We start from the raw sequence: 25,402 nt of genomic DNA on the forward strand, positions 1-25,402 counted from the left end.
CTGACAGAACTGAGAAACTACGGAAGAATTTCATGAATTGCTTTCCATGGTGTTGCCAGGTTAGCCCTCCTTGAAGCACCAGCATCCCATCCACTCTCTAAGCATCCATGAATGCTCTTCACCACTTCATGCCACAGCCTATCTTGCTCCATAGGCCACCTCCACAACCACTTCCCTAACAAAGCTGAATTCTTTTTAAGCACATTCCCAAGCCCCAATCCTCCTTCCTCTTTTCTAATTAAGTGGTCTTTTCTACCTTCTCCCAATTCCCAAAGAAAATCTCTCTTCAATTTTTCCAGTTTCTTCGCTTCCCTAGACTCCTAGATGGTATCCTAAAGACAAAGAGGTAGTAAGTAGGTAGGTTTGTGAGGGTAGCTCTTATCAAGGCGATCCTCCCACCCAAAGAGATGTAATTTTTCTTCCACACAGCTAATCTCTTTTCAAACTTCTCTATAACCGGGGTCCAAAACCTACTCTCCCTAAGGTTTGCCCTTAATGACAGCCCTAAATAGGACAAAGGACAGGTAGAAATGAAGCACTGAAGACATCTACAATAGCCTCAACCTCCTCAAAGTCCAAATTGACTCCAGCAATGCAACTCTTTTCTAAATTGACTTTCACATTGGACACTCCTTTAAAGGCTTTGTTCATTTCTTTTAGGTTTCACACCTTCTCACCAAAACCTCCACCATAGATGTTAAAGTTGGCCGCACAATTGTCAAGGCGACGGCTAGGCAACAAGGCACCCTTGGAGGCTCGCCTCACCCAGTCACCAAGCAGTTTTGTATATTGTCTTATAAAACACTTTTATATTGTTACTTTTTTGAGATTATAATTATAAAATATACATTATTAAACAAAAATATTCATTTTTTGTGTTTATAAACTAATTTCTTTTTATTATTTTCTTATTTGTTATGTTTAATCAACACAAACATTGCTAACTACTGTATTCAACCCTCAAAAGACTTCAGAATCTGAACCAATAAGGGAAAAACTAAAAGTTTTGTCTAATCAACACATTTCTTTCCTCCACTTCTACCACCTTTTCTTTTCTTCTTTTTTTTCTTTTTTTGATGAATGTTCTTTTCTTCTTTTCCTATAAAAAAATAGGGGTTCAGTCCCCATATCTTTTGAATTTTCTTTTCTTTCTTCTTTTTCTTCTGACAAATATGTTGATTTTCTAGACTTAAACATGAAGTTTATAAGAAAATTATGGATAGTTATCTAGGAAAGATGGTTATGGAACCTAGGGAACTACCTAGGCGACGCCTGGGCAACAAGGCGCCCCCTATCGCCAAGCCTCGCCTTGGCACCTTGAAAACTATGGTTGGCCGCATGGTTTAAAATGTTGCAAAATGTCAGAAATGTCACCCAACATACGTCGGTGTCAAGACCCAACGACATAAATTTTACATGAATTAAAAAATACAATATGTCGGTCGATATTTCGACCATTTCGATAAATGTCGACCATACCGTTCCCAAAAACAAAAAAAATATATATAATATATCGAAATATTTCCAAGTATATGTCAACAAGGGGAAAAATATGTCGACAAGGGGAAAAAGAAGAAGGTTTTTTGATAAAAAAAAAAAGGGTTTTAGTTTTAGCTTGTGTACCTGGAGCTGGAGTACAACTTCAAGATCTAACCAAGCACAAGAGTGGTCATCCGCTGAAATATCTTTTTCTTGGAAACAGGACATTCAGCTTATGAAACCTTTAAGAAATTTCTCTCATCTTGATTCAGATATGCAATTGTTAGACAGTGTATGCCCTTAGTTCCAATCAGCATGATCTACATTATGACATTTATCATAAATGAATAAAGTACATATTTGATTCATGTTATTGTGGTGTGTTTCTGTGTAATACCCTTAAACTAAACACATATGAGACTCGTGTTAGTAAAGAATCTTCACAGTCGTTGGATAGATCTGGGGAGATTTATCCTGCCAAGGCTAACACTGATGTGCCGCTAAGCTAGTTGGGGTGGCTTGTCTCAGCTGCCAGGGTGAGACCTGAGGTACATGCAGTGTGGGTTTTCTTGAAACCCTGAACCGGACCAAATTCCAGTATTGCCCTAGACCTTGGAGACAGATGGGCAAAACTGGAATGTTACACCTGACCCCTAGACTCGATTATGATACTGCACTAGGTGTCGGATTAGGCCATCTTTGATATGCCAATCATTGAGATCCTTAGAGGGGGTCCAAACCTGGGTATGTTGGGATAGTCCGAGAATTCATCTGAGTGGGTGATCATATGGTCAAAACTGAAATGTTACACCTGACCCCTAGACTCGATTATGATACTGCACTAGGTGTCGGATTGGGCTGTCTTTGATATGCCAATCATTGAGATCCTTAGAGGGGGTCCAAACTTGGGTATGTTGGGACAGTCCAAGAATTCATCTGAGTGGGTGATCATAATGACAAGATCAGCCCCTTTGTCGGACAAAGTGAATGATCGAGGAAATGCACGATGGAAACCTAAACTGCCAGTAGTTGATTTCAAATGTGTTTGAAATTTGGTTTTGCAAAATATATTTACATATAGAGATATACTCATATATTATGGTTTCAAATTGTTTGCAAAAGGTTTTAAATCCCAGGATCCATGTGAGTAGAGAGTGCAGCACTGTAGCTTGCAGCCGAGAGGTTAGTGTAAGACCATTGAGGGTTATACCTGATGGGCTAATTTTGCATCTACCCACAGTCATTGGGCCTTCATAAGATGGTTGGACTCAATGACCATTTAGTGTAAATGTTGGGCCCATTAAGAGCCTATGGTGTTGGACTAAGGGGTTCACTGTATTCAGTAGTGAATTCAGCCAGGCCTTGTAGCAGAGGCTAGGCTGAACCCATGTGGCTGATGTGTAGATCGGTGATAGGGTCCCACGCCATACATAGAGAGCCAAGCTAGCCAGCATTAAAAGGAAGTGAGCATGAAAGCTTAATGGGCCTAAAGCCCATTTTGAACTGGGTTAATTGGATTAATTAAATAGGGGTGAATCTGGGTATGGATCAGCAGATAAGGATAGGAGGATAACTCTTATCCAAGAGTCCAGATCCAAATAGAGATTTGGATCACGGAACTCCTAATTTGATTAAGAATAGTTGATCTTGATCTGCAGATAAGATAAGGGATTATCCTTATCACTAAAAGAGCTGAGATCCAAATAAAGTTTGGATCAAGAGAAATTAGGAGATCATCTCTTTAAGGCTATAAACAGAGAGCAGGGCAGATCTGAAAAATACACAACACAGAAGACAACTCAGTTTAACTGATTTTGCCTTCAGTTCTCTCTCCCTGCTCTTGCCGCCCTACCCTGTTCGATCTCCATTTTCTTGGAACTGATCAAGATTAGATCTTGATACTGTTTTTTATTAAAAGAAACAATTCTAAAGCTGTGTTCACTACCCCATTCGATTCTTGTTAAAGAATCCGAGGTTCTTGTGAAGAACTACCTGCTAATCTTGCCTCATCCTAAGCTGTGTCATCTTCAGTGGAGGGAGGATTTGGTACACTCTTGGGCGTGAACACCTGCGTTGGGAGTTACTACTATTTCGTATCAAGTATATTCCTCACCTCCTATTAGTTTCAGATCTGGTCTAGTTTTGGATTCAAGAACGAACCTTGAAAATGCAGTTTTCTAAATTAGGGAATACAATTCTTAGATGGGAGTGAAAGAAATTTTTGAAATTTCGCCCAGCCTTCCTACAAGTTTCAGCCATCCATACGATGGATCTCCCATCCCTTCAGTGGTATCAGAGCAAGGTTCAAGTCTTGAACCTTGAACCAAATTAGATCAGATCTGGATCTACGCAAATGGGCAGAAGGCGTTCAACCCGATTTGCGCAGTTAGCATTTTTTCTAGGAATTGGTTCCCAGATTATGGGCGAATGATCTGTAAAATAAATCTTTATTATTCTGTTATATTTATAGAATTGTTCTATGAATGTTTCTTGAATTCTTGGACTGCATGTGTGATGGAGATTGAATCCTTTTGGTGCCAAGATTGGCGCACCCTGCTATTTATTTCAAGAACGAACCTTGAAATGCAATTTTCTAAATTAGGGAATACGATTCCCAGATGGGAGTGGAAGAAATTTTTTAAATTTTGCCCAACCTTCCTGCAGGGTTCGGCCTTCCATATGATGGATTTCCCATCCCTGCAACAATAACCCTATTTCTCTCACACTGAATAACCATGAAAAATCTAGGAAAAAAGGATTGAGAGAGAGAGAGGGCAGCGGAAGGTGTGAACTCAAGGTCGAGAAGGAGGAGAATGCTCTTCATCATCTTCTATTTTTATCTTGAAGGGCTTCATTGAGTGTTGGTTTGCTGCTCACTGGTTGCAGACACACTCTACGTCTCTTTGAGAGTTAAGGAGGCTGAAGTTCATTTGAACGAAATTGAAACCTCAGCCTTAAGTTTATTTAAACTTTAAAGACTTGCTATAGTCCATGATGGTCTATGGAAGCCTATAAACCATCACAATAGCAAGCCCTAAAATGGAATCTTTAAAACACCTTTATATAAACATGTTACAATGCAAGAAGGTCTATTGTAATATTATAGACCTCATAAATGAAAACTTTCAAATAGAATCTTTATTTCACTCTTATTACAATACGTGAAGGTCTACAACAATAATGTAGACCCCCACTACAAAAGCCACTAAAATGAATAAATAATAAAAAAAATTAATATTTGAGATAAAATTACAATATTCACTAGAAAACAAAAATAAAAAACAGAAAATGTTAACTAGTTAGTATTTTTATAAAATATTTATAAAAAAGAATTAACAAAAAATAAAAACAAATGAATAAATTAATTACTTTATAATATAAAACATAAAATATTTTTCAAGTAATTAAATATAAACTAGTTAGTATTTTTAAAATATTTATTAAAATCATAAATGTTTATTAAATTTTATAATAAATCATATTCTACATTTAATATAAAAGATTAGAATAAATTTACTAAATTTCATACCAAATCATAATTTATTATAAATTTAGTATTAAAAATCATAATAAATTCATTAAATTTTATAAGAAATCAGAATTTATCATAATCTTAATGCTAAAAAAGGAGAATCAGTTTATTAAATTTATAATAAAACATAATGTATTATAACTTTAATATTTAAAAAATCAGAATAAATGTATTTCTATTTACTAGTGTGAAATAAAATGCATAATAAATCAGTAAACCATCATTTACTAATAAATCGGAATTAAAAATAAGAAAAGAAAATATTGGATAACCTTGTAAAAACATCAAAATGCATAATAAATCAGTAAACCATCATTTACTAATTCGTTATTGATCTTAGTTTCTTAGCTTTATATAATAGTTGGGAATAAGATAATAGTCTAGAAATATGTATTAATGCTTTTTTTTATCATTTTACAAAATATCATTGCGTATTTCCCAAATGTCTCCAAATTTTACAATACTTTTTTTATAATTGAAATAATTTTATTAATCAGCAATAGACAATAGTACAAAGTCCCCAAGGAAAGGCACGAGTTGCAACCTCTCCGAGCTAGTTAAGTACAGATTTCCAAATTAATAACAACTTACATAGAAGCACAAAAAAGATCTTCCCTATAAACCCCCTGTTTGGCTAAAGCATCAACCAAAGAATTAGCAGACCTACTAACCCATTTTACCTCAACTCTCATATTGTTGGTCAACCACTTTACTTTTTTTATGAGATCTTTGTAGCCCCAAATGGTGGTATCCAAGTTTAGGAGCCACCTTGTTACCACCTGAGAGTCCCCTTCAACTAGGAGATGCTCCACCCCAAGCTGATTGGCGATCTGAATTCCTTATACTGCAGCAAGGATTTCTGCCCTTGTGGAATCCCCCACTCCCACCAGTCCTGAGAATAGGGAAATTATGTTGTTGTCCTTATTTCTCAGGATACCCCCTATACCTGAAGGCTCGGGGTTGCCTTGGCTGCTTCCATCAAAGTTCAGGTTGATGACACCTTCCAAAGGCGGAATCCATTCTAACAGAATTCTATCCTTCATTGTTGAAGTGTTAGCTATTACTAGCCAATTCCTCCACAAGTCATCAAAGGAGAAGTCATCAAAGATATCCACAGTTTGCAGCCAATGGATTGCTCTTGTTAGGATACAATCCTTCATTTCATCTAATCCTCTTTCCTTCTCTAAGAAAATTCTTGCATTCCTTTCCTCCCAAAGAATCCACAGGGTGGCGGCTGCCCTGATACATTTCCACATGACCTTACCTCTTCTAGTGTGCCAAACAAAGACAGATGGGTTGAATAACAAGCTTAAATCATAAGGCATAGACCACCTATCTCCAAATAAACAAAGGCTCCACCTCCATATAGTTGTAGCAACAGGAGATCAACAAATGGAAATAGTCCTCATTCTCAGCCTTACACAAGGAACACCAATTCGGGGAAAGACAAAGCGAGGGTCTCTTTTTCTATAAGTTTTCCAAAGTATTGATTTTCCCATAGAAGACTTCCTAGCAGAATACAACAATTTTTGGAGGAATAGGTCGCGCCCAGACTTATTTGACAGGGAATCCTTGGGAAATGGGGTTAGAATTGAGGTATTTTAGAAAAGAAAAGCTAGTAAAAGTACTTTTTGGAAGAGGAGTCCAAACCCTTTGATCAGAAGAGGTGGGGTCCAAGCAAATGGATTCTAGTAAATGAATTAACTCAATAACACAACTCGACTCACCATCCCTTAACCCTCTACGAAACCCAAAGTCCCAGTTTAAAGATAAGGGGTTTAACGGGCCCGAGAGAAAAGTTGCAATTGGCTCATGTTTGTGAAGGGAAATGGAATAGAGCGAGGGGAAACACTCTTTGAGGGGTTGAGTACCCACCCAAATATCCTCCCAGAACAGAATAGCATTACCAGAACAAGCATCATACCTGATGAATCTGAGGAAGCGAGGGAGAATACCATGTATAGCCTTCCAAGGTGTAGTAAGGGTAGCTCGGTGAGATATCCCGGAATCCTAACCATTTCCTGCACAACCATGAATGCTTGCCACCACCTCATGCCATAATCTCTCTCTCCCTCAGGGCCATCTCCATAGCCACTTCCCTAGAAGGGCTACATTCTTCAACACTATGTTCCCTATCCCTAAACCCCCTTCTTCCTTTGGTTTGCTAACTATCTCCCATATGATCAAGTGATCCTTTTTCACCTCTCCTGGTTCCCATAGAAAGTCCCTCATTCTCTTCTCTAGTTTCTTAGCCTCCCTTGGAGGAATCCTGAACACTGAAAGGAAGTAGGTTGGAAGGTTGGCAAGTGTAGCCTTAATTAAAGTCAGCCTACCCCCTATTGAAATGTAATTCTTTTTCCAAGCCGCCAAACACTTATCAAATTTCTCCACAATAGGGGCCCAAAAACTACTTTCTTTAGGGTTGGCTCCTAAGGGTAGCCCTAAGTATGTCAAAGGCCAACAAAAAATATTGCAACCTAAGCATTCTGCAATGGATTCAATCTCCCTATTCTCCAAGTTTACTCCAGCCACACAACTTTTATCAAAATTTACCTTCAAATTGGAGACCCTCTCAAAAGTACTTATTAAAATCTTAAGGTTCTCCACTTTGCTCAACTCATTCCCTTCACAGAAAATAACAATATCATCAACAAACTGAAGGTGAGTTACTGGAATGCCTCCGCTCCCTATTCTCCATCCCTTTATTTGGCCCTCCTCATCTGCTTTGGAGATCATCCTACTAAAGACATCAGCAACAAGTGTAAAGAGGAAAGGGGAGAGTGGATCCCCTTGTCTTAAGCCTCTATTGGCTGGAAAAAAGTCCTTAACCACCCCATTCACCAACACTGAATAACGACAAGAGTTTATGCATCCTCTTATCCAATTACACCATTTATCCCCAAATCCACGTCTTCTTGACATCTCCAGCAAGAAATTCCAATCCACTAAGTCATAGGCTTTCTCCAAGTCCAGTTTGCAAACAAATCCTTTCCTGCCCGATCTCCTTCTCTCTTCCACACTCTCGTTTGCAATAAGGATCTGATATGTAATTTGTCTATCTTGTATAAAGGCTCATTGTGCTTGGCTAACGAGAGAGGGGAGAACTGCTTTGATCCTCCTAGAGAGCACTTTTGTCAGAATCTTATAGATGTTTGTCACCATGCTAATTGGCCGAAAATCTTTGGGGTGTCTGGCATCATTCTTTTTGGGAATTAAGGCTATAAAGGTGGCATTGATTCCAGGACTCACAAAATGTTTATCCTCAAATTCTCTAAATACTCCAATTAAGTCTTCTTTGACTATGTCCCAACAGTCCTGATAAAATGCCATTGTAAATCCGTCAAGACCCGATGCCTTAGCCCTATCCATAGAAAAAACAGCTTGTTTAATTTCCTCTTCCTCAATCATTCTTTCCAGCCATCCCTTATCTGTTTGGTTCAAAAGTTCGCCAATTCTCCTCCCCTATTATTAACCGATTCTCTAAGGGTCTTTGAAAGATGGATTTGAAGTGATCCACAATCCTAGTGGCAAACTCCTCTTGAGAGGTTATCTCCACACCATCAACCTCAATCTTTAGTATCAAATTTTTCCTCCTTCTCCCATTAGCCAAAGCATGAAAGAATTTAGTATTCCCATCCCCTTCCTTGATCCACTTATGTCTGGATTTTTGTCTCCAAGAGATCTCCTCCCTCAACAAAGTCTCCTCTAACTCCTTTTTCAGTTTCCACCCCATTTCTCTATCTTGCTCATCCATCATCCCTTGGGATTCTTTTGCATCTAACTCCTCAATCTGAACCAATAATCTAACTTTTACCTCCTCCACTCTTCCAAATTGAACCTTATTCCATTCTTTTATTTTGCCTCTCAACCTTTTTAATTTTTTGTGGAATCTAACTCCATCCCATTTCACTTCTCTCATCTCTTCACTCCACCATTCCTTAACCTTAGGCAAGAAGTCCAGGTGTGTTAGCCACATATTTTCAAACCTGAATGGTCTAGGTCCATTACCAAGAGGTTCTTGTCCTACTTCTATAGGGTAGTGATCAGAGGTTATCCTAGGTAGGGCCTCCTTAGCCACCAAACCTCTCCAGTGGCTTTCCCAACCCTCATTAAATAGGAATTTGTCAAGCTTTGAGCAGGTTGGGTTTTCTTGGAAGTTGGACCAAGTGTAGGTAGCCTGTAGTAAAAGAAGCTCCTGTAACTCCCAAGAATTTATGAAGTCATTGAACTTCCTCATACTAGTTGTAATGGCCTGCCTAGGATTATTTGACTCATTTGTGAATCTTATTGCATTAAAATCACCCCCCAAACACCAAGGACCTTCCCACAAACCTTGAATTCCATGAAGCTCCTCCCATAACTCATTCCTCTCTCAGTGATTATTTGGACCATACACATTTGTTAGCACCCAAATAACCATCTTCCACCGTTCTGAATTTTAGGGATACAATGAAGTTTCCTATTAGCTCCTCTACTGGTTCTCCGAAGTCCTCCCTCCACAAAGTTACTATTCCCCCCGAGGCTACCCACGACGGAGTTGAGCACCATCTTACCCCTCTTATCTTCTAGATCTCTCTGAAGCTAATTTTGTCTCCTGCAACATCACAACATCAGGTCTTTCTCTCCTAAGTAGCTCCTTAATCAATCTCCTTTTTCTGGCACTACCCAAACCCCTTACATTCCAGCTAGTAGAAAACCTTATGTGCTGATTTCGGCCAAGCTTCTTGTGAAAGGAAGAGTAGAAAGTTGGGGATTTCAGCAAGAGACAAAGGAAAGGGAAGAAAAGAGAAGAAGGTCGACTAGGATAGATTTTCTTAACCCTAGCCGCCAGCCCCTCATTCTATTTATAATTAACTTAAGTATGAGATATTACAAAGATGCCCTAAGTAGGGCGGCAACTCAACCTAAGTAATTACAACTCTTTAACAAATAAAGACTAATGGGCCCAAGGCCCAACAACATCTTAATTTAAAAGGAAATAAACTAAACACAAGTCGGCCCACTCAACACTCCCCCTCAAGTTGGGAGTAGATGTCATACATCCCCAACTTGCGTAGATCATGCTCCAGCTTATTCTTTGCAATGCCTTTTGTGAGGACATCAGCAAGCTGCAAATCAGAAGAAATGTATGGAAGACAAACTTCTCCAGAAGTTACCCTTTCTCTGATAAAATGTCTATCTACTTCAATGTGCTTAGTTCGGTCATGCTGGATTGGATTATGAGCAATATTAATTGTTGCCTGGTTATCGCAGTATAGCATCATAAGTTCTTCTGCCTGAACACCGATTTCTTCCAATAGAGAACGGATCCAGAGAAGTTCTGAAACTCCATGTGCCATGGCCCTATATTTGGCTTCTGCACTTGATCTTGCCATAACTGTTTGTTTTTTACTCTTCCATGAGACTAGGTTGCCCCCAACTAGGGTGCACACTCCTGAAGTTGATCTTCTGTCATCGAGGCATCTTGCCCAGTCCGCATCTGTATAGGTCTCTAGCTTGAGCTATCCATGATCAGTAAACAATATGCCTCTGCCTGGATGTCCCTTCAGATAAGCAAGGATCCTGTCAACTGCCTTCCAGTGCTGGTCTCGTGGAGCATGCATGTATTGGCTCACTACACTTACTGCATAGGAGATGTCCGGTCTTGTCGTGCACAAGTATAGTAGCCGACCCACAAGTCTTTGGTACCTCCCAAGGTCCTTTACTAGTTCACCTTCTTATGCACTAATTCTGTGGTTCTGATCAATGGGGGTGCTAGTTGCCTTTGTTCCAAGTTTCCCTGTTTTTTGGAGAAGGTCCAAAACATACTTCCTTTGAGAGATAAAAATTCCATGTTTCGATCTTGCAACTTCAATGCCTAAGAAGTATCTCAGTTCTCCAAGGTCCTTAATCTCAAATTCCTTATGCAGGTTCCTCTTCAGACTATCAATCTCACTCAGATCATTCCCAGTGACAACAATATCATCCACATAAACAATTAGGATTGACACCAAGGATCCCCTGCGCTTCACAAACAAAGTGTGATCAAATTGAGTTTGAGTGTAGCCAAAAACAATCAGGGCCTTTCTGAATCTGTCGAACCATGCTCTAGGGGATTGTTTCAAGCCATATAGTGACTTCTTCAGCTTGCATACCTTTCCCTCTTTAGCATTATCATAAAAACCAGCTGGAAGATCCATATACACCTCTTCTTGCAAATCCCCATTTAGGAAAAGATTCTTCACATCCAATTGAAACAAGGGCCAAGAGTATGAGGCAGCAAGAGAAAGGAGTATCCGAACAGAGGTCATCTTTGCAACTGGTGCAAAAGTCTCTAAATTATCAATGCCATAGGTCTGTGTATCCTTTTGCAACAAGTCTTGCCTTGTACCTCTCTATGCTTCCATCTGCCTTATACTTTACTGTGTAAACCCATCTGCATCCAACTGTCTCCTTGCCTTCTGGTAGGTCCACAATCTCCCATGTCTGATTCTTAATCAAAGCCTCCATCTCTTCTTGCATAGCTGCCTTCCACTCAGGTTTGGAGAGAGCCTCACTAACACACTTGGGTATAGACACGAAATCAAGAGAAGAGAGAAAAGCACGGTAGGAAGGAGAAAGTCCACTGTAGGATAAGTATTGTGATATGCAATGAGCAGTGCACTTCCTCTTCCCTTTTCTAAGAGCAATAGGGAGATCAAGGTTATCTGTAACAGTGTTAGTGGGACCAATGGGAACTGAAATAGTAGAGGGATCAAGAGGAATACCTGGATCTGTATCAGCCGAATCTGGAGTCTCCAAGGGATCGACAGGAAGTGGTGTGAGTTCTGCTGTAGTGGAATCAACCTCCTTATGAAGTCTCTGTCGTGAGTAATACTGTGAGACGGAACACAAAAGGGGGGGCAAGGTAGGTGACATCGAATGGTTGTCAAGCACAGTAGTAGGCACAGGAACTGGAACTGGGAGAGGGATAGACTGCTGACTTACTTCCCCAAAACACTCCCCCTGAGAAGGATTCCTTGAGAAAAAGTATGTAGATTCGAAAAAAGTGATGTCCATAGTAACAAACTGGTTCCCAGAAACTGGATCATAGCAGCGGTACCCTTTCTGATTCTCTGCATATCCAAGGAAGACACATTTCTTTGCCTTGGGATCAAGCTTCGAATGGTAAGGACCAAGAATATGCGCAAAGCAGACACACCCAAACACCCTTAGAGGAATATGAAACATCTCCCCCTGAGGAAAAAGAAGGCTGAATGGAGTGCTGAATCCAAGTATTCGAGAAGGCATCCTGTTAATCAGATATACTGTCGTGAGAACAACATCACCCCAAAAACGAACCGGAACTGTCGCTCTGATCATCATGCTTCTTGCCGTCTCAACAATGTGTCTGTTCTTTCTCTCTGCAACACCATTCTGCTGTGGACTGTAGGAACAACTACTCTGATGGACAACACCATACTCCAACAGATACGAGGCAAGATGTCTCTCAAAATATTCCCTAACATTGTCAGATCTGAACATCTTGATTCTAGTTCCAAACTATGTTGATACCATCTGATGGAATTGTCTCACCAAGGATGGTACCTCATCACGTGATTTCATCAAGTAAATCCAGGAATATCGAGAGAAATCATCCACAAACAAGAGAAAATAGCGATAGCCGCCCATAGAGGGAACATGATAAGGGCCCCACACATCCGAATGAATAACATCAAAAAGAGAAGAACATCTTTTATTACTCGGTTTAAAAGAGTGTCTACAATGCCTTTCCAAGTTCACAACCTTCACACTTCAACCTTGACAGACTCACAGACTCAAACAGTTTTGGAAACAAAGAACTTAAAGAAGAAAAAGACAAATGGCCCAGACGATTATGCCAAAGTGATCCACAAGTTTTGACTCACTGCCCTTGCAAACATGATGACTTTGGTGAATTGGAAGAGTATCCAGGAGGTAGATTCCATTCACTTCACGACCACTCCCAATCGTCCTCTTTGAATCCAGATCCTGTAAAATACAATGTCCAGGAGAAAAAATTACCGAGCAGTTCAGATTCTTAATCAAACTACTAACAGATAACAAGTTGGTGCTCAATCTAGGAACATGGAGGACAGTGGTAAACAAATGGAATCATTAATCTTGACAGATCCCTTCCCAACAATAGGAACATGGAATCCATCAGCTGTAGAGACCCTATCTCTGCTAGAACTGAGCTGGTAAGAGGAGAAAATGGTGGAGCAATGGGTCATGTGCTCTGAGGCTCCAGAGTCTATAATCCAAGGAGATCTCTCCTTACCTGAAACAGAAACATACTTTGCAGTGACATGTGGACTACCTGTGTGGGCAAGGGAGGTAGAGTGAGTTCCACCTGTGCTACCTATACCTTGTTGTCCGGTTGCGGCTGAATTGGAACTAGCCATATCCCTCTGATTCAGAAGTAACCCAAACCTCTCAAGCTCGGCCCTTACTGCAGCAGCTGCAACAGACTCCAAGGCAGCTGTAGTAGGAGGGGCCGGAGTGTCACCAGTAACTGCCATATGTGCATTTCCTTTCTTATTCTTCAATCTGGTTGGCACAAGATGTGGGTGAAGCTTCCAGCAAGTATCTCTTGTATGCTTCGGTTTCTTACAGTAGTCACAGACTAAGTCCCTTTTGTCTTCCTTCTTGTTCTCATTGCCATTCTGTTTAGGTTTCACAGCACTTACCATAGCAGACTGATCAGTCATGAGATTCTTCATCATTACATCCCTCCTGCACTCCTCCCCTGACACGAATGCATATGCTTGGGAGAGAGTGACACTGTCCCTGGAAAGAAGATGCCGTCGTGCAATGTCATACTCAGGGTTAAGGCCAACAAGGAATTCGAACACCCTATACTTCTCTAAGTGTCTTTGATAGGTAGCTGCATCCTTGGTGGTTTCCCAAGCAAAGGTCTCTAGATGATCAATCTCCTGCCACAGGGTCTTAAGGACTGAAAAATAAGCTGCAACAGATCTATCTCCCTGCCTAGTAGCAATAATCTGATTTCTTAGTTGATAAGCCCTAGCAACATTCTCCTTCTGTGAATAGGTCTCTGCCACCCCATCCCATATCTCCTTAGCAATGTTTGCCCATAAAAAGTTTTTACTTATATGTAGCAATATAGAATTACACAACCATGTCATTACCATATAATTTTCTTGCACCCACCGGGAGTTGCCAGTTTCGGGTTTTACCTCTTCACCAGTAATATACCCCAATTTTCCACGAGCCCCAATGGCCATCTTTGCAGATTGGGACCATTCCAAGTAATTTGTACCATCCAACCTAACTGTAGTAATGGTTCCGGCTCCGAAGGGGTCTCCAGCACCTCCTCCCACTGGTCTCATTTCATTCCCGGGCTTATATTCAACTTTGTGTCCCTCCATGTGTCTCAAAGAGGTACAGAAAACAGCTAAAAAATGCAACAAGAATAAACAGAATACCTTCTGGAACCAACGACACTCCTTTGGTGTCCTAGACTTTCTTCCCACGAAAGATTCATTTTCGGTGGGATGGGAAGAAGAGAGAGAAGAAGCAACCGCCCTCTCTAGAGGCCTCCAAACCACATGGAACTTGAATCGCCCCTTACAAAAAACCCAGAGGAACCCTAAAAAAAATAGGGCGCCACTACCTAGGTCAAAATTGAAGAGTCCAACAAAATCAAGACTCTTCCCCTTTCTCCAGTTTTTCCTAATTCTGATGAGAAACCCTAGACCAGCTATAGGGCATACAGATCCACCAAGAAAATCCAAAAACTGGGCTTACCTGAAAGCTTCGATCAGCCTCTTAAATCTCCATGCAGTCGGCCGATCTAGGGCTGCAGGAACGAATCTCTTCAAGAACCTTCAACCCGCTCTGATACCAAGTAGAAAAACTTATGTGCTGATTTCGGCCAAGCTTCTTGTGAAAGGAAGAGTAGAAAGTTGGGGATTTCAGCAAGAGACAAAGGAAAGGGAAGAAAAGAGAAGAAGGTCAACTAGGATAGATTTTCTTAACCCTAGCTGCCAGCCCCTCATTCTATTTATAATTAACCTAAGTATGAGATATTACAAAGATGCCCTAAGTAGGGCGGCAACTCAACCTAAGTAATTACAACTCTTTAACAAATAAAGACTAATGGGCCCAAGGCCCAACAACATCTTAATTTAAAAGGAAATAAACTAAACACAAGTCAGCCCACTCAACACAGCTTATTATCTTCATTACCTCTCAAGAATTTAGCCCTCCCATATAGTGTTCCTTCATTTAGAACCCTTCTTTCTTTCCCCTCTGCCACTAAACTCGATATCCCCTTCAATGTCCATTATTAGTCTCTCTACTTCAGACTTTTTCTTCTTTTTCCTACCCTTATTTCCCACTGTCTTCCTATTCTGACCTTTATTTCCTAATTCCTGCCCCAATCTATCGGTTCTTGCCTCTAATTCGGGGTTTTTTGGAGCCACCTCTATCATTTCCTCCTTCTGTTTATATTCCTCCAGCAGGGCACAAATCTGCTCCCAAATCCATTCTAACTCCTCTTGTTTCCTTTCTAACAACCCAACTCCCTTCTCTGATCGGACTCCATCATTATCAATCGCCACTTCCCTACTACCAGTTGGTTGGTCTGGTTGGGATTCCAGGACATCTGTTACAGGCAGAGAACCCAAGTTAGTATCTAAAACCAAATGGACAGGCTTACCTGGAATTAGCATAGATGGTTGCATGTGGACCAGCTGCTGGGTATCAATTCTTGGAGTCAGGACTAGGCCCTTCCCCCTTTCCGGACTCAGCAGTGGAAGCGGACTAGGTACAACCAATACTTCCTCACCCTCTACAGTCATAGAAAGTTCACTTCTCTTCCCCTCTGCGTGAATCCCTAGGTAAGGCTCCAAGTTTGATTCCTGTCTCTCTGGCCTGATGTCCTGACTAGGCTGCACATATGGAATGGACTCGTTTATTGGTCAGGATGCACTCTGCCTTACCTCTTTCAGTGTTCCCAACTCCACCTGTCTTTTGTATAGCATACCCAATTTGGGAAAGATATGTTCTCCGCTGCTAAGGCTCACTCTTCTTTGCGTTTTGATATTACCAGAATCTTGTGAATCCGTCTCCTCCTCTAGGAATAACAGTTCAGTGTTTAGGCTACCCTCTTCCAGTATATCTCTTGGGTTTTGGAGGTCGATACTTCCCAAGCTAATGGTTTCTTCCAAATCTGAATCGGAATCAGAAAGTTCTTCATCGTCTGTCAATCTTTTCGCTGCTAAGGCTCACTCTTCTTTGCGTTTTGATATTACCAGAATCTTGCGAATCCGTCTCCTCCTCTAGGAATAACATTTCAGTGTTTAGGCTACCCTCTTCCAGTATATCTCTTGGGTTTTGGAGGTCGATACTTCCCAAGCTAATGGTTTCTTCCAAATCTGAATCGGAATCAGAAAGTTCTTCATCGCCTGTCAATCTTTTCGAATCAAAGCCGAAAACCTCACTGCTCTTCACACTCCTGGGGTTACGGCGTTCCTGTTCCTTATGTGGCATCTTCTTCGAGGGTCTCCACTGTAACGAGCGGGAGACCTTCGTTGAACTGTTCGAACGAGAGAAAGGGCTTGAGGAAGACAATGGTATACGGATTTTACTGTCTACCTGAGGAGACAACCTTGTCACGTGCTCCTTTAAGTTGTCACGCGCCCCCCTCACTCTTGGGTCTTTTAAGCATAGCCCACATAACTTTTCGGGCCTACTGGGCCCAAAATTACAATTTAGAGATGGGCCTGCTGGTTGGATTCCCGTGCATATTCCTGAGGCTACCAATACCTCTGCCCTTCCTTCATTTGAATCATTCAATATATTTTGTTTGGTGCCACAAGCAGTTACCTGAGCAAAGGTTCTATTGATTGTCAAACCTTTACTTTGTGTCACACGTCTCCTAATAGTCTCCTGACCCAAATCTTTTGGACTGCCTAAAGGTAGAGTTTCCATTTCAGTGAAACTTCCTTGTCTCTTTTTTCCAACCAACTTCAAGCTGCCACGTAACTCCATTTCCTCCACCTTTTCGTCTTCCTCCTACCTTGCCTCCCTCCAAAGATTAGCTTCAATGGAGGACACTAACCAAACTAGTAAGAACAGTTCATCCACAATTACAGTCACCTTCCTCGGTACATCTTCTGGTTTTACTCCACCCAGTAGAATGGCTGCACTTCGCAGATCTCCCCAGAAGACTCCATCAAGGCGAGCTCCACACAGCAAAGCAATTGAGTTTGCAGTTTTTTTATTCCAGAGATGGAATGGCAGCCCAACCACTCGAACAGTGACATTATCTTCCATTAAGAACACTTTCGAATTTGAAGAAAAAGACCATTTATAGACTGAAAAGGTCCCCAGAACATCTTGGATACAACATGATCTAACATTTACCTGGTTTTCGAGAGGGTCCAATACTGCCTTAGCAGAATCAAACGGAGTTAAGATGAAGGTGCTTCTTAGCTCCAGTTTGAGCTTCAATAGTTCTGCAACTTTCCACCAATCCTCCAGCTTCAACCACTAGTGTTCTTTCCCATTTTCCTGCTGTTCCATTTGCTATCCAGGAAGGATCCCTCCTACTGTTTGCCATGGTTAAAAATTTCTTTTCTAGTACCTCTTCCTTATACATGATCTGTCTTCTAGTTTCTGGTCTTAGTTCCCTTTCATCAATTTCCAATAGTTCTTTTTTTTCCAATTCCCTTCTATTTAGGAATTTTGTTAGTATCCCAGCTATCTTTATCCATCCTTTGCCATTCTTCCCTTGAGGGAAGCAAACCATCTGCTTCCTTCCTTTAGAAAAATATTCAGTGAGAGATATGAATGCACCCTTTGCATTCCCCTTGTTCTCTCTATTACATACCTCCTACCTGACTCTGAGGACTTTTCCTTCCATTTTGTCTGTTTCCCTTTAGTTGCCGCATCAAAGACATATTCCTTCACCAAGACAATCATGTCTGAGCCTTCCACAAGAACCGTAGCCCTCTTTTGTTCTCTTATTTTCAGTCCCATTCTTCCTTTGATCTGTATTTCTTCAACGAGAATCTTTGGCCTTTACCCTCAAAGCTGACCTCCATTTTGCTTTCTCCACAAAGCTTCCTTCCACTAAGCCTCTATCCATTGCTGAAAAACCTTAACTGCTCGATCTTCAATCTCTGTTGTTGTGGCTTAAGCTTGTTGATGGACAAACAGAACAGCCCAAACCCAGTAGTCGGCAAGCCCAAAACGGTGCATTTTACAATATTTCCCCTCGACATTTCTGACATATGTCCTATATTTTGGTAAGCGACATTTCCATCAACATCGGCATTTTAAACCTTGGTTGGCCGAGTAGGGGTAACTTAGTCATTTGAATTTTACTTTAAGTGGGGACTTGGCAATACTGTTTTTGTTTTAAATTTATTGTCCCATACTTAAGTAGGGGCATATTTGACTTTGTACCTTTAATATATATAATAAAAGGCTATGGTCGACTAGGAGGGTTGAAACTCTCTAGTTCAACAGATTTCTCCTCTTTCTATCTCTGAACAGAACTTGTTTGAACCATCAAAACATGGTATCAAAACATAGTTGTCAAGGCAACGCCTAGGTGACAAGGCGCCCTTTAAGGCTAGCCTCACCTAATCTCCAAGCAGTTTTTTACTTCCTACTATAAATACTTTTTTGTTCATTCTTTTTTGAGATTATAATTATAAAATAGACATTAATAAACTAAAATAATCATTTTGTGTGTTTATATACTGATTTCTTTTTATTGTTTTCTTATTTATTAGGGCTTAATCAACACAAACATTGCTAAATGCTGTATTAAACCATCAAAGACTTCAAAACCTGAACCAATAAGGAAGAACTTAAAATTTTATCTAGTCAGCTTCCATATATTCTTCTTCCCTATAACAAAAATAAAGGTTCATCCCCTATAACTTTTGAATTTTATTTTCCTTCTTTTTCTTCTCATGAATATGTTGATTTTCTATACTTTAATATGAACTTTATACTTTTCTTATGAAAATTATGAATAATTATTAAGGAAATATGGTTATGGTACATAAGGAACTACCCTAGGATCTATGTTTTCAACATAAAAAAATCCATCGCCTAGGCGACAAGGCGCCCCCTATCACCTAGCCTCGCCTTAGCGCCTTGAAAACTATGGTATCAGAGTGATAAGTATGAAAAAGGTTGTGATCAAAAATTTTCTGGACATGTGATCTCTCCTCTTCTTATTTTCTCCTTTTTTCTGGGCTACGATCTGGGTTACACCAAGTATAATGCTGTGGAAACCTTTTCGGTGATTCTAGGAAGGAGTTTTAAAAGTGCAAGGGCCAATTTATGAAAATTATGAATAATTATTAAGGAAATATGGTTATGGTACATAGGAAACTACCCTAGGATCTATGTTTTCAACATAAAAAAATCCATTGCCTAGGCAACAAGGCGCCCCCCTATCACCTAGCCTCGCCTTAACGCCTTGAAAACTATGGTATCAAAGTGACAAATATGAAAAAGGAAGGTTGTGATCGAAAAGTTTCTAGACATGTGATCTCTCCTCTTCTTATTTTCTCCTTTTTTCTGGGCTACGATCTGGGTTATACCAAGTATAAGGTTGTGGGAACCTTTTTGGTGATTCCAGGACAGTGTTTTAAAAGTGCAAGGCGCAAGGGCCAATTTGCGCCTAAGGCACAAGGCAAGTCGCGTGCCTTTTTAAGAAAGGCGAAAATTACAAAAATAAAATAAAATAAAAGCTAAAAATAAAAAAAGTTAGAAAATTCATAAAAAAGCCAACAATTTTTAAAAAATGCAAAAAGTTCAAAAAATATTAAACATAATGTTAATAAAAAATATAAACTTAAATTTTAAAATAAATGTTTTAAAAAACCTATTATCTAAAATTAAAATACATAAACATAACATGTAAAACATATTCAAATGAAAATTTAAAAATAAAAACAAACATATAAAGCATTTTCAAGCATGTAAAACCCACAATCTCTTTTTTTCCTTAATTTCATTGCTTCAAATAGCTAATATGATATAAAACATGTTGCATTCTTGATTCTATGAGTCGCCTATGGAGCTCCGAGAACCCCCTATTGTTGTTCATACATTCATTGCAATAAAATATCTTCTTAAAAGGCAATAAAAGTTATAAAATGATTATTTTTTATGTGAGAAATAAGAATTTCAGACCCTAACATAGACCTGTTTGGGCTTGCCTCGAGGGCCGTGGCCGAGACTCAAAAAACTACAAAAATCGCAAAATTTTAAAAAGGCACATCCTAGGACCTGGGCGAGGCGCATACTCCAAAATGTGCCTCGCTTGTGCGTGCCTTTTAAAACACTATTCCAAGACTGCCACAATCTCCATCGCAGGTGTTAGGAAGGTGTGGCAGCCCTAGGTTGGTGATTCTAAGATTGCTGTCACCATGAGTGATAGCCCTAGTGTTTTGTGCAGTTGTGTGTATGGTGGTTCAGACCCTCTACTAAGCAGTTTCAAGAGGGTTTTCTTCCTTGTTTGTTGCATATATGGTGGTTGGCTATCAATAGTGGTGTGAGGATTTTTTTTTTTTTTGGAGATGGCCGAATGGGTTTGAATGTCTGAACGGTGGTAGTTTTTTTTTATGGTGGGTGGTTGAAAGAGTGCAGTGAGATGATGTGTAGACTGCAGCAGCGTTGAAATAACAGAAGAAATATTTTTCTTTGGTTGGTTGATAATTCAGAAGTAGGAAGAGCAATTGATAGTTACCCGTATTGAGAACACCATGGCAGCAATCAAAGATGGTGGTAGTGATCAAAAATGATCTTCTCGAACTACTTAGGTGTGCAAATGACATCAATTAAACTTAATGGTGAAAATTATGTGCCATGGGCCAAATCGGTGGAGGTTTTTCTCATGGCGAAGAGGAAGGTGAAACATGTGAAGGAGGATAAACCATTAGTTGAATCTCTAGGGTTTGATGACTGGGAATAAGTGGATGCCCAAATCATGACATGATTATGGAACAGTATGGAACCCAAGATAAGTGCAAACTTTATGTTCTTAGATACAGCCAAGGAAATATGGGAACATGCAAAGAAACTTTGTTCTGGATAGGACAATACTACAAGAGTATATCAATTCTACCAAGAGTACTTTAATTTACAACAAGAAAATCAAACCCTTGAAGAGTATTATGCCAGTATAAGGAACCTCAGGAATGAACTTAATGTCTATCACCCCCTCACTTCAGATGTCAAAATTCAGCAACAATGGGAGCAACTTGATGTAACCAGGTTTTTAGTAGGGTTGAAATCAGAAATATGAACTAATTAGAGCACAAATATTGGGAGGTTCTGCTCTTCCTACACTTGAGGAAGTATTTGCTCGGCTCCGTAGGATTTCCCTGAGACCCACAGAGAGTACCACAACTTCTGACAAATCAGTGTTTGTTGTAGCGAAAGGAGGTGGACATGGAAATAGAGGGGGAGTACATGCATTTCGAGGAGGCCATGGTAGTGGAAGTGGTGGAGGTCGTGACTCAGGAAGAGGCTGTGGTAGAAGAAGAGGGCACACAACTAGGAAGTGTACACATTGTGGTAGGGAAGGACATTCAATTAATTTATGTTATGATCTACATGGCCCACCTTCCACATGGGCTAGCCATGCAGTTGCTGGTAGTGGTGATGTGAGTGATAATCAACAAATAGATCAAATGCATTCTACATCTACACCTACTTCCGAGAAGGAGATGATTAGTGTACCATGAGATGAGTATGAGAGGTTCCTTCAGGCCACTTACAGATCACTGCTACCCTTGCTCATTCAGGTATGGCTTGTCTGGCATCCAAACCTTCTCATTGGATCATTAATTCTGGAGCCTCTAATCACATACCGGGACTCCAAGTGTGTTCTCTTCCCTCTCTGAATCTTCCACATCTCAAACTGTTACCCTAGCCAATGGTTCTTCTCCCATTTGTGGTGTTGGTAATGCTAATATTGCATCTCTTTCTTTATCCTTTGTTCTATATGTGCCCAAATTTCAATTCAACCTTATGTTTGTTAGTAAATTAACTATGGCCATTCATTGTTCTATCACTTTTTACCCTTCATCTTGTGTTTTTCAGGATTTCAAGACGGGGAAGAAGATTGGTGGTGGGCATGAAGCCGATGGATTGTAGTATCTTGACGGTAGTCGATCTTCAGTTGCACTTCAAACTTCCCTGACTCCTCTCCAATGGCACTGTCGACTAGAACATCCATCTCTCAAAGCTCTCAAGCTACTAGTTCCTTCTTTGAATCATTTGTCTTCTTTGCAATGTGAGTCGTGTCAATATGGTAAACACCATCGAGTTTCATTAGTCCAAGGGTCGATAGTCGTATGTTGTGTCCTATGCTTTAGTTCATTCAGATGTTTGGGGTAGGTCCAATCAAAATTGAATCCTATAATGGTTACAAGTATTTTGTCATTTTCATTAATGATTGTTCAAGGATAACATGGATTTATTTAATGAAAGAAAGAAGTGAATTATTTTTTATTTTTCAAAAATTCCATGCTGAAATACGTACGCAATTTGGTGTTCCAATAAAAATTCTTTGTTCAAATAATGGCAGAGAATACTTTCTTACTTCCTTTCAACAATATTTGGAACAACATGGCATCATTCATCAGACTTCGTGTGCATCCACGCCTCAACAAAATGGGGTGGCTAAACGAAAGAACCGTCATCTTCTTGAGACTACTCGATATATCCTTCATCATATGAATGTTCCTAAGCGTTTTTTGAGTGATGCAGTGCTCACAGCTTGTTTCCTCATTAATCAGATGCCCTCATCCATCCTTCATGGTTAGTCTCCCTTCTCTATTTTGTTCCCACTTTATCTCCGTTTCCATTTAACTCCCCGAGTCTTTGGGTGTGTGTGTTTTGTTCGCAATCTAGGTACTGGTTTAGACAAGTTGGACGCACATTCTATTAAGTGTATCTTTCTTGGCTATTCTTGGACCCATAAAGGATATAAGTGTTACAATCCTATAACTCGGAAGTCATTTGTCTATCCTGATGTCACTTTTTTGGAATCCGTGTTGTTCTTCTTGGGTCCTGATGTCCCGACCTCTTCACCATTGATCCCTCTTCCTCTTCTCGTTAGTGATCCCATTCCAGTTGTTCCTATTATGCCTAAGCCTTCACCTCCTCCAGTGCAAATTCCTATTGAATGACCACCGATCCGGCATGTGTATACTCATCGACAAACACTGGCACCTCCTCCAACTTCTACCTCATCTACGGATCCTATAGTTGCTCTTACCCCAAAGCTGCCTACCTCTTTTGACTTAGATCTTCCCATTGCATTGCGAAAAGGTAAACGTAAGTGTACCTTACATCCCATATCCAATTATGTTTTTGTTTCTCATCTTTCCACTTCACATCGCCAGTTTGTTTCTTTTCTTTTTTTTTTGATAATTCAGTTTGTTTCTTTGTTGTCCTCTATATCTATACTCAAGGATGTCCAAGAGGCTCTTACTTCAACGGGATGGCATCAAGCAATGGAGGAACTCTCTATTCTTCAGCTAGGGTTGTTCACGGGTCGGGTTGGGTCGGTTTACTGTGGTTTTTCCAACCGACCCGACCCGACCCGGTCGGGTTACCTGACATAGAAACCGAAACCGACCCAGTGTAAAGCAAAACCGACCTGGTCGGTTTGAGTCGGTTTGAGTCGGTTTGGGTCGGTTTCGGTTCTAAGTTCATCCCTGTGATAAAATCTTGCTAATTTTAAAAACAGTCATAAATTGAATATCATTTAAGCCATCTCCTATGATAAAATTTAAATGAAAAGTTAATCACAAAAGTTGTTCATTAATCACTATTCACTAATCCAAAGTTTCTTGCAACCATTCAAAAACTAGGTGGCCTAATAGACTTTGGAACTTCATGTTTGAACTAGGAACTGAGTCAGTTCGGGTCGGGTGTGAAAACCGAAACCGACCCGAATCATCGGTTTAGGAATTTGCACAACTCGAAACCGACCCGTGCTGATGAAAACCCAACCGACTCGGATTGGGTCGGTTTGGTCGGGTTGGGCCTTCTTATGAACAGCCCTATCTTCACCACAGTCACACGTGGGAGCTCACCACTCTTCCTCTAAGTAAGCATGTTATAGGTAACGGGTGTATACTGTTAAATATTTAACAGATGGTAGTGTGGATCGGTTGAAAGACCGACTAGTTGCTAAGGGTTACTCTCAATTGTATGGGGTGGATTATATGGAGACCTTCTCTTCTGTTGTTAAGATTGGTTCAGTTCGTATCTTGATTTCCTTGGCAGTTATGTATGATTGGCCTTTATTTCAACTTGACATTAAAAATGCCTTCCTCCACGATGATTTTTTGGAGGTCTACATTGGACCAACCACCAGGGTTTGTTGGTCAAGGGGAGGATGGTAAAGTGTGTAGACTCAAAAAGGCAATTTATGGGTTGAAACAGTCTCCTCTTGCTTGGTTTGGGAAGTTCAGTGAAGTGGTGAAAAATTTTAGAATGAAATAATGTCACGTCGATCACTCAGTATTCAGCCATGATTCTGAAGCCGAAAAGATTTTATTAGTTGTTTATGTGGACGATATAGTCATGACTAGTATTGACAGCCTAGGGATTGACAAGCTAAAGGCCTTCCTACAAGACCATTTCCAAACAAAAGATCTTAGGAAGTTGAAGTATTTCTTGTGTATGAAGTTGCCAAGTCGAAACAAGGTATAAATTTGTGCCAAAGAAAATATGTTCTTGATCTGTTGGAAGAAACAGGGTTGTTAGGTGCTAAACCAGCTGAAACACCCACGGAACCAAATGCTAAGTTGAGCAGTGATGCAGGCGAAATGTTTGATGATCCTGAAAGATATAGGCAGTTAGTGGGGAAGCTGAACTACCTAACCATTACTAGCCTAGACATCTACTTTGCCGTCAGTGTGGTGAGCCAATTTATGCAAAATCCCCAAATACCTCACTGAGATGTAGTTCTTAGAATTGTACGATACTTGAAGGGAGCTCCAAGTTGCGAGTTGTTGTACAAGCCATGAGGAAGTGTTGAGATAGTCAGGTATACAGATACAGATTGGGCAGGCTCGGTGTCTAATAGGAGATTCACTACAGGGTATTGCACGTTTCTTGGAGGAAATCTGGTGATATGGAAAAGTAAGAAGCAAATTGTTGTGGCAAGGAGTACTGCTAAAGCTAAATATAGGGCCATGGCACATACCACATGTGAACTAGTATGATTGAAAAACCTTCTACAAGAAGTTGGATTCTCACTGAGCAAACCTATGAGATTGTGTTGTGATAACCAAACTGCAATCCACATCTCATATAATCCAGTTTTTCATGACAGGACGAAACATATAGAGGTTGATTGCCATTTTGTAAGGGAGAAAG

At 40.2% G+C, this 25,402-nt stretch overlaps 2 protein-coding genes across 3 annotated transcripts in view; both read right to left on the bottom strand.

Annotated features, from left to right (window-relative positions):
- The window catches only part of LOC104590430 (VIN3-like protein 2), a 57,923-nt gene that overhangs the window by 26,185 nt on the left and 6,336 nt on the right, over positions 1–25,402 (bottom strand). The window lies entirely within an intron of this gene.
- LOC104603113 (uncharacterized) overlaps positions 1–25,402 on the bottom strand; it is a 39,290-nt gene that overhangs the window by 9,571 nt on the left and 4,317 nt on the right. Inside the window, exon 1 of the mRNA XM_088892766.1 lies at positions 1–25,402. This exon is cut by the window's right edge and continues 4,317 nt beyond it. Coding sequence (XP_088748892.1) covers positions 13,084–14,400 — 1,317 coding nt within the window. The 5' untranslated portion in view covers positions 14,401–25,402 and the 3' untranslated portion in view covers positions 1–13,083.

The sequence above is a fragment of the Nelumbo nucifera genome, chromosome 8, assembly GCF_055504915.1.
Source record: "Nelumbo nucifera cultivar China Antique chromosome 8, China Antique-T2T, whole genome shotgun sequence".
In the NCBI taxonomy this organism is placed as follows: Eukaryota; Viridiplantae; Streptophyta; class Magnoliopsida; order Proteales; family Nelumbonaceae; genus Nelumbo; species Nelumbo nucifera.